Raw genomic sequence first — 15,455 nt, forward strand, 5'->3', positions numbered from 1 at the left:
AAACAAGTACCCAGCAATGCTGGGTGCATGTGGAAGGCACATGTGGAAATTTAGGGAACATCAATGGAACTAGCATGGTTTCACATGCTCTCGTGGGCTGTGTCGGAAATTGTTTATGTTTTTGTGATTGCTCAGATGGTCGAGCTTCTGGATACGGCAGCAAACACTGCCACGTATTTGATGAGTGTGGCTGGTGCCAGAAGTACCATCATGCAGGAGAGTCATTATCCTAAGAGGGACTATTTCACGCTGCTCTTAGAAGTGGCACTGCTTACGACGACGTGGATGGACCTAGAGATTCTCATACTAAGTGAAGTAAGCCAGACAGAGAAAGACAAATACCATATGATATCACTTATATGCGGAATCTAAAAAAAAAAAAAAAGATACAAATGAACTCACTTACAAAACAGAAATAGGCTCACAGATATAGAAGACAAACTTATGGTTACCAAAGCAGAAGGGAGGGAGGGATAAATTAGGAGTTTGGGATTAAAATATACACACTACTGTATACAAAAGAGCTAACCACCAAGGACCTACTGTATAGCACAGGGAACTATACTCAATATCTTATAATAAACTATCATGGGAGAGAGTGTAAAAAAAGAATATATATATGTATAACTAAATCACTTTGCTGTACACCTGAAACAAACACAACATTGTAAATCAACTATATTTCAATAAAAATTTAAAAATAAATAAATAAATTTAAAAAACTCAAAAAGAAAAAGTGGCAGTGCTTAGATGGAGTTCCTACATGGGCTAAGCGTCAAATAAATAAGGCTTCATCATTAGTGGTTACAGCAGACTGGAGAGCTACTGACTGATTTTATGAGCACCTACTACGTGCAAGGCAGAATCCTGACAAGGAGTGCTGAATAAAGCAAAGTCCTCTCCCTTCGAGGTGCCTCCACTGTAGCAGGGAAGACAGACAGTAAGACACAGACGCATAGCAAGTCAGGCAACAGTAAGTACCATGGAGAAGAATAAGACAGGCTAAGGGGATGGAGGCTGCCTGGGATGCTCCAGAAAATCCTTCTTCTAACTCTTTGCCTCATGCCAGCGCTGCAGACAAGGCTTCTCCTGTTGGAGTGAAATTTCCTTTATTCCTATCAGGAAGGCCAATGAGCCAGGGTTTGTGAGCGTCATAAGAACAGAGCAGAAACCTAAAGTAGTGAGGCTTTTCGCCCCTGGAGTTAGAGCTGGCCGTTCCCAGTGGAGCCCCATGTAGACCGGGCAATTCTAGGAATTCGGGAGAACAGAGGCTCTTGACTTGCGGGCCTCTCGTTCTCTTTTTATTGGGCTAACTGCTAAGCACGTAAGGTTGATGAGTGCATCCCAGAAAGTATGTTTTTTTCTTGCTATGGCCTCCATAATAAAATATTTTAATTTGATGTAAGTAATCTAGCAATAATTCTGGAAATTGGACACGCGAGGCTGCTGTTAGTATGTGTCTAATTACGGAGCCATTTATTCAAGCCAGTATCGACCATATGACACGTCGTGTGCTGGGTGTTGAGGGGCAGAGGCAGCCATGGGCTTCGCCACCAGGTCGCTTAGCATCTACTACGACAGATAAGACGACTTTGCTATGCTCTACGGTCGGACACGGCTGAGCTGTGAGGGGATCGGGGTGACGACAGCGGACATTGCTTCAGGCCCTGGGGACAACTGTGTCTTCACGATGGCTTTTGAGCTGAGACATGACCCAACCAGCCCACCGCCATGTGCGAGAATGACACGGTCCCAGGCTGAGTCAGGGCCCCTGGCCCCCAGATGCCCTGTGCCGTGTGTGCTGAGACCACCACAGCCAGGGTGACAACCCTGTGAGCCTGGCGGGGGCAAGTCCCTGGGCTTCGCTCCCAACCTTCTCCCCCCTTATTCAGAGCACCCTCGGGATTCTGCCTGGTCCCCTGCCTCAGCTTCCCCCCCAAGTCTCCCCGCTTCTGTCCCTGTGCCCCAAGTCGATTCTCCACACAGCAGCCAGGGCAATCTCTTAAATACCTAAGTTAGATGGAGTACCTTCCAGAGGCGTCCCATCGCCCTTGAAGCAAAATCCAAATCCTCACCGAGGCCCGAAAGCCCTTCAAGATTCCGCCCCGGCAATTTCTCCCACCTCCCCGCCTACCATGCCTCCCTTCCATCCTTCCACTGCAGCCACACTGTTCTTGTTCTTCCCCAAACAAACTCACCCCTGCCCCAGGACCTTAGCACATCCCCTCCTCCAGGAACACTCACCTCCAGAAAGCACATGGTTCTCCCTTACTTCTTTTTAAATCATCCCCTTAGAGAGGCCTGCCTTAACTACCCTCTAGATGAGGCCCCTTTCCCTCCCTCCTTCATGGGATGTCTCATTAGCTGATGTTACGTATGTTCCTTTTCTCGCTAACTCTCTGTCTCCTTCACCAGCGATAAATGTCACGAGGGCACAGACTTTGTCTCTTTCGTCTATCTTGCTCAGTGCCTGATACCTGGCACAAACAAGGTGTTTAATAAATACGTGTGAAATGAGCCCCACGAGGACACTGGGGGATTGGATTCAACACACCTCTCGGCCCTGTTCTCATGCGCCGACGCCAGCGTTCCACTTCCTTGAGTGCTGAGTGGCTTCCAAATATCTCTCTTTGGGCTGGACCTCTTATCTGAGTCCCAGGCTCAAATACAGCAATTGCTTACTGTACATTTCACTGGATTCCTCAAAGACTCCCTAAGAGGATGCCCGCCCAGCCCTGCACACACCGAGGCTGCTCCCGCTTCTTGTGTCCGTGAGCAGTGCCAGCCTCCACGGCCCGCACAAGCCAGACACCCTTCAGCAGGGTCCCTGGAAGCCTCCTTCCCCTCTCCCAGCCCCTTCCAACTCATCCATCCCCATGGCCACGACCCTGACCCAGGCCTCCGACGTGTCTCTTCTGCACTACTGCTGTCATCTTATAACCCAGGGGTCCCCCACCCCCGGGCACGGAGCACTACTGGTTCACGGCCTCTTAGGAACTGGGCTGCACAGACGCTCCCTGTCGCTCGCATTACCACCTGAACCGCCATCCGTGGAAAAACTGTCTTCCACGAAACCGGTCCCTGGTGCCAAAAAGGTTGGGGACCGCTGTTATAACTGGCTTCCCTGTATCCACCTGTGGGCCCTTCCACCTGTCGTGCTCACAGTGGCCACCTGCGGCCTTGTCACTCCTGTGCTTGAATCTGTGGTCGCTCCCCTCGGCTCTTAGGATAAAGAGCAGAACCCTTAACCGGGTCTCCAAGCCGGGTGGATGCTCTACCAGGACACACGGATGCAGCTGTGCAGGTGGGCAAAGGCTGAAATCCCTCCATCCTTCTCGGTCAGTCCCCCACTCCTGCCGTTCTTGTCCCTCCCCAAGACCCTTCTCCTCACTCGGCAACCAGAGGGTCAACGTGGGGCTCGGCAGGAAACAGTGGCGCACACGTGCCCACACTCGCGATGCACACACACAGGGCTCGGGCCCTGGGGCACGCTGACCCAGTTGTTGGCCGCTGTTGACCATTGCCCCTGCCCCTCGGGTCCAGCACAGCCCTGAGGTCACCTCTCCGGCCTCATCTGGTCCCTGTTCTCTCCGCCTGCAGCCGTTCTGGCTGCCACTAAACTCTCCAGGCTTTTCTCTGCCTCTGGAATGTTCTTCCCTCCCCTCCCTCATTAACCCCATCTCACCCCTCAGCTCAGTATCTCCTGTTCTAGGAGTCTTCTCTGACCTCCAGCCCTACCCCACATCTCTCTTACACATTCTCCTAACACCCCCTGCCTTTCCTCATGGCTCCTAACATAGTTTGGTCTGCAGATCCATTTGCGTGATTATTTGATTTAACGGCTCTCACAGCCAGTAGACTATAGTTCAGAGACGATGAGGATGATGGCTTTTTTCTTTTCTTAACCACTAAATTCCTAAAGCCCAGCTCTACACGTGAGGAGGTATCCAGGGAGACACTGGCTACCCGGGTCTGAAGGTGGAAAAATGCTTGGATCAATGAAAGACGCGGGTATTCATGGAAAGATACTGGCGTAGGAACATGTAGACATGTGTCCTTGCGTGTGGACTTGTTCTTTTCTATAACTATAATCATGGTGATCAAAATCAGTAGACATAATCTATGCAATAAGAAAGCTGCCCTGAATATTCAGATGTCTCTTAAATAAGCCTCTTTTCACACTGCTTAGCGTTATTATTTCTGAGGATGGCAAACAACTCCCATTCTTTCCACGAGACACACTCTTTGAAAGCGTGTTGCTTATATAAGGATCAGCATTTGCCGTATTACTGCTGTCATGGTCCACTGGCTCCAAAGATTCAAGCAAAAGCAAATTCTCGAGCCACGACCCCAGGACAAGAGCCTGTTTTTATCTTCTCAAAACAGTGAACGCCCGCTTTAAAAAGAAGCAGCTCTCATCCCATAAGGAGGACGGGTCTGTGCGCATCACAGGGCAAGGGCGTTGCCCGGATGGTGTGCTGAGGTTCACCGAGGTTCAAGTTCTGGCCCCGCTGCGCCCCACCGTTCAGTCCTCTCCCCCCTCCCCCGCCCAACACACTCCACTCAGAGCAAAAGCCGAATCACCCGTTAACAACAGAAGGAGGTTCCAGCGACGCTGGCACTCCTGGGCGGGTCTGCAGCTCTGCCCCTGCGGCAGCACAAGACAAAGAGCAGCGGGGCCCAGATCTGGGGGAGGGCGTGAAGGAGCCGCGGGGCTAAACCAGTAGGAGGGGCTGTGCACCACGGGGAGCCCACCTTTCGCACACCCGCCCCCCACATCATTTCCTCGCCTGCAGCAGTTAGCAGTTTCCTCTGGCGCTAAGCCCATCGTAAAGCGTGTCCATGAAGTGCAAATATTGCCTTATGCTCGTGGAGCCTGAGATGAACCGAGGAGGTGCCTTAGAGGAGCAACGGCAGAGGGATAGGCCATCCACACGCCGGGGCCTCACCACCAGCAGCCCGATCAGGACCGAGCCCCTCCCGGTGTCATCAGAATCTTCCAATTTCACACGGAAAATCAGCTCTGGCTCAGCGCTTAGGGACATGCAGTTGCCCCCACTTCTGCTAAGTGGCTCCTTTAAGAGCTGGCGTCTTAACCCTTGGAAGGCCTCTGAGGGGCTGGTGCGTCTCAAGTGGGCGCACTGCGGACACTCAGCTGGGTTTCTGGGCCTGAACAAAGGAAGCCAGAACTCGCATCCCTGCTGCCCAGAAATGCATCCGCGGGTGTCCCCACGGGGCTGGGGGGTGGTTGGCGACACCACAAGGGCAACGCACACAGCCCCTCTCCTGAGTCCTCTGATCTCAGGACTCTCCCGTGGCCCCCAGACTTCGCTCCTACTGTCTCTCCCCATGAAAGAAACGGGTCCAGAGTGTCAACCTCTCCAAAGGCGACCTTTAGGGCTGTACGTTTACTTAGAATCACCTCGAATGTCCTCAGGCCTGTGGACGCACGCAGGCTGGGATATTTGGGTGGAGGGATGACAGAAGGGGGCTTTGCTTCTCCCCATCTAGTTTGCACCCCCAAGTCTGTCCACACGCCCGTCTCCCCTCTGAAGTTCACGGCCATGGCTGCTCCTTCATATCACACATCTACTTGTTCCCCATCACACACACACACACCCCCCCTGCCCCATCCTCTCTGATCTTCCAGCTGTGGATTTAGACCACAGAAGACCAACTGGATCCAAAAGCAGTCTTGGCACAGGGTATTGTACACCTTAAGTAGGATGAGGGCCAGGAAAGTGAGGCTGAGGGGCCGGGGCCAGAGGCACGCCGCCAGCGGAAAAGTTAAGCTGCATTCCTGGTATTTCCCCTGCTGGCTTGTAAAAGTCATCCAGTCCAGCACAACACGGATGGACCCTGAGGACACCGTGCTCCGTGAAATAAGCCAGTTACAAAAGACATACACTGCATGAGTCCACTGTTTTGCGTGAGGTACCTGGAGCAATCAGATTCCTAGAGGCAGACAGGAGGTTGGTGGTCTCCAGGGGCTGGAGAGGAGGGAAGGGCGAGCTGCTGTTTAATGGGTGCAGAGTCTCAGTTTTATGAGATGGAAAGAGCCCTGGGGATGGAGTGTGGTGACATCCATGGATGTACTTAAGGCCACTGAACTGTACACTTACAAACGCTTAAGATGGTCGATTCTATGTTATGTGCTTTTCACCACAATTAAGAACAATTTTTTTAATGGTTAAGATGATTTTTTAAGAAGTCACAATTGGTAACTTTCTTCTCAATCAGAAACGGAATCAGCTGTGTACGTGAACAACTGGCAGAAACAAACAAACACAACAAAAGTCATCCATCCACGGCCCTGGCCACACCCCTGTCCTCCTCCTTGGGAATAAGATGCTCTCTATTCAGTCAGTGCCTAGATTTCTGGCCCCAAACCTGACTCTCTGTCTTCCGATCCATCCCGCACACTTTCAGTCCCCTCCCCCTCTCCAAACCAAGCCCTGTCACTCAGCACCAGAAACATCCAGAGAAGCCCTTTCAGCCGCACTAGTTCTCGGTCTCTGTCAGCATAGGACAGAGCAAGTCCTCAGCACTGTTTCCTTCTCAGCCCAGCAGCACACCCACAAAGCCCGCTGGTGGACAAAGGAGATGAATGTCACCACTGACACAGCATCCTTCAAAGGCCCTTCCTCCAGCCCACTTTCAAAGGCCACAAATTTTAAGACCGAGCAGGGACCAGCCGGAGACTTCTAAGGGGAGAGGCCGCAGGGGATGGAGCCGGGTGCAGCCCACACTGTTCGGGCACCAGCGCTTCTCTATGGGGCCCTGGGCCGCTGCAGGGCCACAAACTCCCGCCCTGCTGAAGGTTAGGGCCTTCAGCGGGCGGGAGCCCCGAGGGATGTTTGAGGCCACTGGGAAAAGGTGAACAGAGGCAGATTCAAGCCTTCAGGAAAGGGCACCAGGCAAGAGCCGCTCTTCAGAGACTACATGCCTGCCTGCACCCTGCATCTCACTTACCTGATTACAGGTGTTAATGTCTACCCCATTCCGCAGGTGGTCCAAAGCTTTGTCCAAGTTACCTGATCTTGCTGCCCTCAGAAAGCTGGTAGCAGCATCGGCCTGTGAGGAGAAAGAGAAGCTGTGAGTGGGTCTGTGTGACAAAGATCTCACGATCCATTCAAGCCCAGAGCTGTGAAAAAGGGCCAAGGTCACGGCGGCAGCCAGCACACCCTCCTGTTCAGGTGCCCACCATGGTCCCCAGGCGTGTACGGGCCCGGAGCCCCTGGACAGACCGCTCTCCGCCCACGTGCGGGGCAGCCTTTAGAGCTCAGCCTCCCTTCCTGTTGGTGTTTTTATGAGCAAGCGATCTTGGCTAGGACCCGGGAGGGGCCGGCCTTCGAGAGGGTTCCCATTCCACCAGTGACCGCTCAGCAGGCCTGGCGTCTCACTGCCTCGATGCCTCCACGGGCTCCGCCCTCCTCCTGAGGAGCCCAAAGCGCACTGCCCGGCCCCACCCACTGAGTCACAGCCGAGGGACCACAGGAACCAGACGCAGGCTCTTCGGTGCTATTCTGTGGTTTTGTTTTTAAGTAAACAGCGCGTAGCCCTTACTACGTGCCCAGAACCATTATCGGCACTTGACATATAATACGTATCAACACACACACACACGGATGCCTTTCATCATTTAAAATATCCCCAAGAGGTAAGTCCTATTGCCGTCCCTATTTTACAGATGAGGGAACGGAGGCCCAGAGAGCCCAAGTGACTTGTGCAGGTCCACACAGCAGGGAAGAGGCACAGCAGGCGGTCTGGCTCTGCCACCTGAGCCGGCAGGTGCCCCTCGCCAGTTTTCCTGAATGACAATAAAGCACTTGGGGTCTGTATGCTGAGGCTCAGACACCTACAGGCACATCCAGACCCTGCCCAGGACATTGGTTTGTATTAGAGATGAATGATGGCCAGAGAGTGAGAGCTGGGGGGATGGAAGACAACTGCAGGGGCTCCGAGCAGCTCCCCTACGTCGACGGGGGCCCTACAGTCTGCAGGTACCTCTGCTCCTGTGTTCTTATCTGTAAGCCAGGGAGGGAGGGGGCCAAGGCCTGGCTGTGAAGCTGAAAGGAAATATTACACATGACTATAATTATTACATCAGCACAAGCGCGGAGCACGGTGCTCGCACACGGTGTGCGCTCTGGGTGAGTTTAACAGGTGAGAACTGTCAGGTGACAAGCCACGTGTGAAGTGGGGGGAGGTTGGGGGGCTTATGCCGTTCCTCCAGAAGATCCACCCAGGGGTGCTCTGTCTGCTTCCACGCTCCCCTCCTCCAAGAACGTGCTGTAGTGGGCTGAACCATGGCCCCCCAAGATACGCCTGCACCCTAACCCCTGGAGCCTCTGAATGTGACCTTACTTGCAAAAAGCGTCTTCGCAGATGTAATTATGTTATGGGTCTTGAGATGAGATTGTCCTAGATTACCTAGGTTGGCCCTAAATCCAGTGATAACTGTCCTTACGAAAGACAGAAGAACACAGTCACACACACACACACACACACACACACACACACACACACACACACGAGAGGTCGGAGTGAAGCGGCCACGAGCCAAGGAAGCTGGCAAGCAGCAGAAGCTAGAAGCTAGAAGCGGTCAAGAACAGTCTCCCCTGGCCTCCGGAGGGAGCGTGGCTCTGCTAACCCTGATTCAGACCTCTGGCCTCCACACTGTGAGAGAAGATATTTCTCCCGTTTTAAGCCACCAGGTCTGTGGTACTCTGTTAGAGCAGTCACAGGATGATGGTCCCTAAACATGTTAGATTCAAAGTCTACAGCCGACAATCTCAGCGTCCTACAATGACACCAAAGCAGGCCTGCACACCTTCACCAATTAAACAGTTAATCCAGGGCAGGAAAGATTCTCCAGCCTTACAGATCTTCACACCAGAGGGCTGCCCCGTGCCCCCGTCCCTGCCACCTCAGGCGAGGATTAATCTGTTGGTTCCTCATGAGCTGGATTCCCAGAAAAATCAGGCTCAAGGTTCAGTCCCTCTGAAAATGTCTGTCTGTGCCTGCTGGTTCAGAAAGCCTGTCTGGACTCAGCTGTCTGGAAAAAAATATAGTACATTATTTCCCCAAAATGAGAGTATTAGAGAGAGACACATCTCCCACTTGTCCAAACTATCTTCTGCAGCACAGTCATAGGATGTGGGATGAAAACCTAAGCATGGTGGATACAAATAGAGGTAACACCAACTAAGGACACTGTCTCTATTCAAAGCATTGAATCTAGGAAGCAAAGGAGAATATTTATGACAGGCAGACAAGCAGATACACAGAGGGCTGGGGAAGCCCAATCTGGATGAGGGTGAAGAAGGCTCAATAATTTCTGTTGTGTGTCTAGTTGAACCATGAAATTATAATACTAATATCAATCAATTCTATCTTTCAATCCTGATCACAACCTGTGAGGCAGGTATAATTATTATGTCCATTTTAGAGGTGACAAAACTGAGGTTTGGAGAGGTTAATAACATGCCCAAGTTCTGTGTTAGTTAACACTCAGGGATTCAGCCCAGGACTCCCTGAATCAAGCCAAAACCTTCCTACTGCCCTTGACCCCGAGGTGCATTCTCAGCGATTTCAAACCTGAGGGTGACCAGAAACCCATGACAGGTGTAGGGGCTGGGAGGGCCCCCATGCCTTTCCCAATTAAACAGTGAATCTATGGCAGAGAAAGGGTCCCTGGCAGGTCCCGGCTCTGACCCTGACCTGCTGCGTTGAGGCCAAGACAGGCCTCTAGGAAGGAATCATCCAGTCCCAGGCCTTCCCTTCCCTGATGATAAAACTGATGGTAAAAATAAAGTGACCAGCTAAGGTCACCTAGATAGTTAGAGGTGAAGTTCAATTGCTAAGGCTTTTTCATTTTCTTTTCAGTCTTCTCTGGGCATAGAGTCATCAGGACCCAGGTAGGATCCTCAGGGTATCTTACAGGTGGATTATAGGTAATAACGGTGTCATTCCACTGTGTATCCCCCAGTTTTAATTCTACAACTTATTTCCTGAGGTCCTGTTTCAAGTCCAGAATCCTGCTAGGGCAAAGAGAGAGAGTAAAAATCCTGAATATAGGTCTCTGCCCTCGTGACTTGAAAAGCAAAGTGATAGAGTTAGAAAGTGATCTATCCCACAGGCATGCAGTGGGCACCTCCTGGGTGCCAGAGAATATCTCAGCTGCAGAGCAAATGGCCCTCTTTGGAATATGAGACCCACTCTTGCCATCTTGTTCTGCTGAATCTCTAACTCAGTTTCCTGCAACTTAATGACCTGTCCTAGGTGCCGTTTCCTGGTGTGTCTAGGAACAGCCTGTAACCCAGTAGGGCAGAAAGAGAGTCAAAAGAATCCAATATGCTCCATTCAGAATATTTACCTGAGTAAATACCAACCAGAAAAAACAACAATAATGACAAAATACGAACCAGACTATCTCAGCGCTAGGATAAATTGGAGCAGAGTCCCTGGCCCTCCCTGAGTGCCCCGTCCCTGCAGGACAGCCTCAGAGAGGCCTCTCTGTGTGGAGAGACCAGAGGAGCTAAAGAAAGCCGCTCGTTGCGTCCAGAAAAATCAGTCCACGATGGCCCTGAACCCTGTACCACCACCGAGAGCTGTCACCCCTCTGAGCACCCACACCAAGGCTGCCCACTTGCGCCTTTGCCCCTTCCTCATCTTGAGCTTTATTTTAACCTAATTTTACCCTTGAGGAAACTGCCGGCACTGAGGGGAGGAGGGGTCGCACACATCTCATTGCATACCCGGCCCACATCCCTACAGATTAACCCACGTGACGTCCCCGAACTTCTTTTCACAATGAAACAAGTCACCTTTATAAAGCCCTTCCTATGTGTTAAGCCCTCTGCACCAACGACTTCACTGGCTCCTCCCAATAATCTCCAGAGGCAGGTACTTTCATTGTCTCCTCTTCACAGATGAGGTAAATGAGTCCCAGAGACGTTAAGCATCTTGTCCGAGGTCACACAGCGAATCCTGGCTGGGCAGGAATCTAAGTAGTACTTCCTCACTAGCCATGTTCTAGTGCCCAGAGATTCCACTCCAGTTCAGCTCTGGCTGGAGAGAGCCTTCCGCCTCTCAGCACTCAGAGGCTGTCACTCAGAGGCTGTGCCCACTTCAGCCCTCGCTTCAGGAGGAAGGAAGCAGAGGGGAAAGGAAGGGAATGGAATTCCTCTTGGGACTCAAGTTCTCATCAGGGCTGCTCGTCAGAAAAGGGAGGTGAACCCTTGGTTACCTGAGACGCCCGACTATTATTAAACTTGCACTTCCTGAGGGGGGCAGATACGAATATAGCAATAGATAAGTAGCAGAGGGGACTCCAGTGTCCGGGGAGGGAGCGCCGGAAGCAGGGAGCTCAATGTCAGCAAGTCTGCACCCAGGGGCAGGGGAGGCTGCCGAAACACCGGAGCCAGGTGGAGTCTAGGTTTAGACCAGGTGGGAGAACCCAGGGCCTCCTCACGCCTTCTCTGGGGCTTGGGATGGCCTCAGTTTTCCCAGAACAAGTCATGACTGACTCTTTCAAGGTCTCCCAGTGCAAAATCTCATCTCAAAAGATGAATGGAAACTGAGCTCTCATTAATTTCTGTAAACAGTGATAAGACAGTATCTCCTTCCCAAAGGGTCTTGCTTGGGCAAAAGGCAGAGTCACTGTCAGAACTCCCAGTAGAGGTTCTGGACCTTTTCCTGAGGGGCTGCAGCACATCCGGAAGACCAAGTACAGCAGGCGGCGTTTGGTCTGTATATGGGAGGTGCCCTTCACATCTGAGAGTGTCTTCATACTCAGCGCCCGGATGCTCCTTGGAGCCCAGGTCGGGCCTCCAAGAAAGAACAGGCAGTGCCCGCCCGCACACACCTGTGTGGCGCCTGCATTAGGCTACTGACGACAGAGAAACAGAAGTGAACCCTGGGCCCCAGTGTGCGCTTTCATTAGGTTTCTTTCATTTTTCTTTCCAGAAAGTTGTGCTATTAAAGGTGTCACTGAGGAAACGAGATGTGTAAGCCAGAGTCCCAGGTCCTCTTATGACCTCTCCGCACAAGTACAAGGCCTTGGGGAAAACCCCGTCCGTTCCTGTGCTCTTCCAGCCTCATGCTGGGAGGCTGGGTGATGCAGGATGTGAGAAAAGCCACAGTGGACCCTGACGTTGGACAGACCTGGCGTGAAGCCCCGCTCCGCCACTTGATGCTGTGCCTCGCACAAGTTCCCAGACCTCAATTCCATTAATAAAATGGGGACAGTGCACAGCTCGCCGGGGTGTCCCCCGGCTCCCTCTCACCCCCATTCATTTCCCGCTGACTCTGGACCTCTGGGCGCTCGTGTTTCTAAGGTCTACGGCTCAGGCGTGCCGCGGGCGCCCGAGGCGGCCCTTCTCCGGCCAAGGCCAAGGCCGGGGCATCCCCGCAGGTCCGAGTTGGTCCCCGCGAGGGGCGGCCGGTCGCCCCGCACCGCAGAGTCAGCCCCGCGGGACTGTCCTCCAGGCACCTCCGCGCGCCCGCCCGGCCACCCGGCCACGGGTCCGGCCGCCTCCCGGCACCAGCCCCTCCGCGGCGGCGGCCTCCAGGCCAGAGGAATTTTCCTCTGGATCCCGCTAGAAGCCCCGGCGCCCGCGGACGTGAGGCAACAGTAGGGCGGCTGGCGCGCGTCCCCGCCCGCGCCCGCGCGGGGAAAGTTGGTGGCCGGCGCCCGACGAGCCCGCGGCAGGGGGCGCGGCGGCGGGGACCCCGCCCGGCGCGGGCCGGCCTGGCACTCACCGCGGCGTCTGGACCCGACCTGCGCGGTCGCGCTGCCATCGTCCGGCGCCGGCGCGGAAATCCGAGGCCGCGGCCGGCTCCCCTCCCCCGTTATCTGCTCGGCTGCGCGCGGAGCGCCAGCAAGTTAAGCGGCATCAGGCTAAAAATACAGGCGCCCGCCGCTCGCCTCGGCTCGGCTGGGCTCCGGCGCGCGTACCCTGGCGCCCGCCCGCCCGCCAGCCGCTAGTGGGGCCTCTTCATTTCCTCCTCATCCTCGCGTCTGACGCGAAAGGTAACGCGGAGCGATCTCCGGAGACGAGGCCCCTGCGGCCGAGCCCCGCGGCGCGGGCGCGTGGAGGGCCGCGTCCTGCGGCGGCAGGCGGGAGGCGCACACGTCCAGGCGAGGTGAGGAGCTCCACGCTGCATGGCGCTCCCGCCCTGCCTCTTGTCTCCCCGACCGCCCGGGTGAGTGGGCCCCGGGGCCGGCGGAGACGGCCAGGACGAGCTCAGCAGAGGCTATTTATGCCCCATCACTGATCTAAATGTTTCCAGCTCTTGCAGCGTGTCCTGAGATGCCAGCTCATCAGCCTCTTCCAGCTGCTGCCGGGAGCCGCGAGGCGGAGTGAAGCTGAGACGCGGATCTGTTACTACGTCTCCCTCATCCCCCCAGTCTGACGCTGTTTTAGGGAATGTCACCCAAGGCCGGAGGAAGCTCCCAGATTCTGCTCCGGGACCACCCTCACCTTTTCGTGTGGTCATTTCGGGGACAGATGTCAAGAGCATGTGTGTGTTGGGGGGGGCGGTGACACCAGGGATTACGCTGAGTGATGAGCAATGGCCAGCAGAAGCAGTGACAGAGATTGTCACAGCCGCTGGCGATACTGCTTGTCCCAACCTGGATGTTCTGTATCATGAGCCCAGCTTCATGCTCTCTTCAAATAGCAGTTTAGACACGACACCAAATGCTCTTTTCCCACCCCTCCTGCCCCGAAGCATGGGGGGCACCGGACAGCTGTGTGTTTGGGAAGAATTAACCCACTGAGTACCTATTAGGTGAAGGACATATTGCGTTACCTCATTTAACCATCACAGGCGCGTCTTGAGGTAGAAGATGCTATTGTAGTTGTGTGGATGGAGAAGCTGAGCCCAGGGAGGTTAAGGTCAGGACTAAGGTTACTACCAGTAAACAAAGGGGCCAGCTGACCCAAAGCCCTTCCATTAGCAAGACTGGCAAGATCCCCAGCCCAAGTGTGCCCAGTGCCAGGAGGGGACAACGCGCGGGATACCCTGAGGTTAGAAAAAACTGAGTGTTTTCCACAGTAAGGTGCTCTTGTAAATTGGTGGAGCCACTGTGGAATACAGTATGGAGGTTCCTCAGAAAACTAAAAATAGGACTACCATATGATCCAGCAATTTCACTCCTGGCTGTTTATCCAGAGAAAACAAAAACACCAATTTGCATGCACCTCAGTGTTCATAGCAGCACTCTTCACAATAGCCAAGACATGGAAGCAACCTAAGTGTCCATCAACAGAGGAATGGATACAGAAGATGTGGTACTATATACAATGGAATATTACTCAGCCATGAAAAAGAATGAAATTTTACCATTGGCAACAACATGGATGGACCTGGAGGGTATTATGTTTAGTGAAACTGAGTCAGACAGAGAAGGACAAACACTATGCTTTTTCACTTATATGTGGAAACGGAACCGTAAAACAAATGAATATTAACAGAACAGAAATAGATTTACAGATACAGAAAACTAGTGCTTACCAGTGGGGAGAGGGGTGAGGGAAGGGCAAGATAGGGGAAGGGAATTAAGAGGTACAAACTACTGGGTATAATATAAATAAGATATGAGGATGTAATGTACAGCACAGGGAATATAGCCGATATTTTATAATAACTTTAAATGGAGTATAATCTATGAAAATATTAAATCACTATGCTGTACACCTGAAACTAAAAACTAATATAATATTATAAACTATCTCTACTTCAAGTAAAAGAAAAAAAGTAAGGTGCTCTTCAAATCCATTCGACAATTAGGGGAATGTCCCAAATAAATGGAATAAATAAAGATCAAGAGAGAAGGACAGGATGTTGCCGAAAAAGAGTGATCTGAAGTGTATAATGCAACTAACCTCTCCCATGTGGATGAAAACACTGGAATTTGAAGACAGCGGCATCAGAATTTTCCAGGCCTGAGACCCTCAACACCATCAGAGGACAGGCAACCTCTGAAAGGTGGAAAACGCCACACCCCTGTACCAAAGGCAGGTGTCTGGCTGGGGGAGTCACCACGGCCCCTTCTCCAAGCACAAAAATGCACACATTTTAAAGACACGGGTTACCCTCCAGGTCTCTTGCTCTGTGCTTCTTAAAACTGCTTCTCAGATTTGCTAAAAGCCTCCACATAGAGAGCTTCAATTAATAAATTATGGTTACTGGAACAGCCCTGATCATAGCCCAGTGCAGGATCTCAAGGGATTCCAAAGCACTGTTCCAACATTAATATTTAGAGAGAGAGAAATGCCCTACTCAAATGGCAGATGAACAATATGAACAATATAACAGTTTCAAAAGCACTAATTCAATTGACTCACACGATGAACCGAAAAATAGACCATTCTTAACAGCTGTGTTGAAGTGTAACCAACACACTGTAAACTGCATATTTAAAATGTACCATTTAGTAAGTTTAT

The 15,455-nt window shown here is 52.5% G+C and overlaps 1 protein-coding gene across 2 annotated transcripts in view; it reads right to left on the reverse strand.

Moving 5' to 3' along the window:
* Positions 1 to 15,455, reverse strand: part of ANK1 (ankyrin 1) — a gene marked incomplete at both ends in the record, with an annotated part of 211,426 nt that overhangs the window by 83,138 nt on the left and 112,833 nt on the right. For both annotated transcript variants that reach the window (XM_082863943.1, XM_082863942.1), the window contains one exon: positions 6,973 to 7,074. In XM_082863943.1, coding sequence (XP_082720069.1) covers positions 6,973 to 7,074 — 102 coding nt within the window. The remainder of the gene's footprint in view (positions 1 to 6,972; positions 7,075 to 15,455) is intronic.

The sequence above is a fragment of the Leucopleurus acutus genome (genome assembly GCF_964270905.1).
Source record: "Leucopleurus acutus genome assembly, chromosome: 21".
Taxonomy (NCBI): Eukaryota; Metazoa; Chordata; class Mammalia; order Artiodactyla; family Delphinidae; genus Leucopleurus; species Leucopleurus acutus.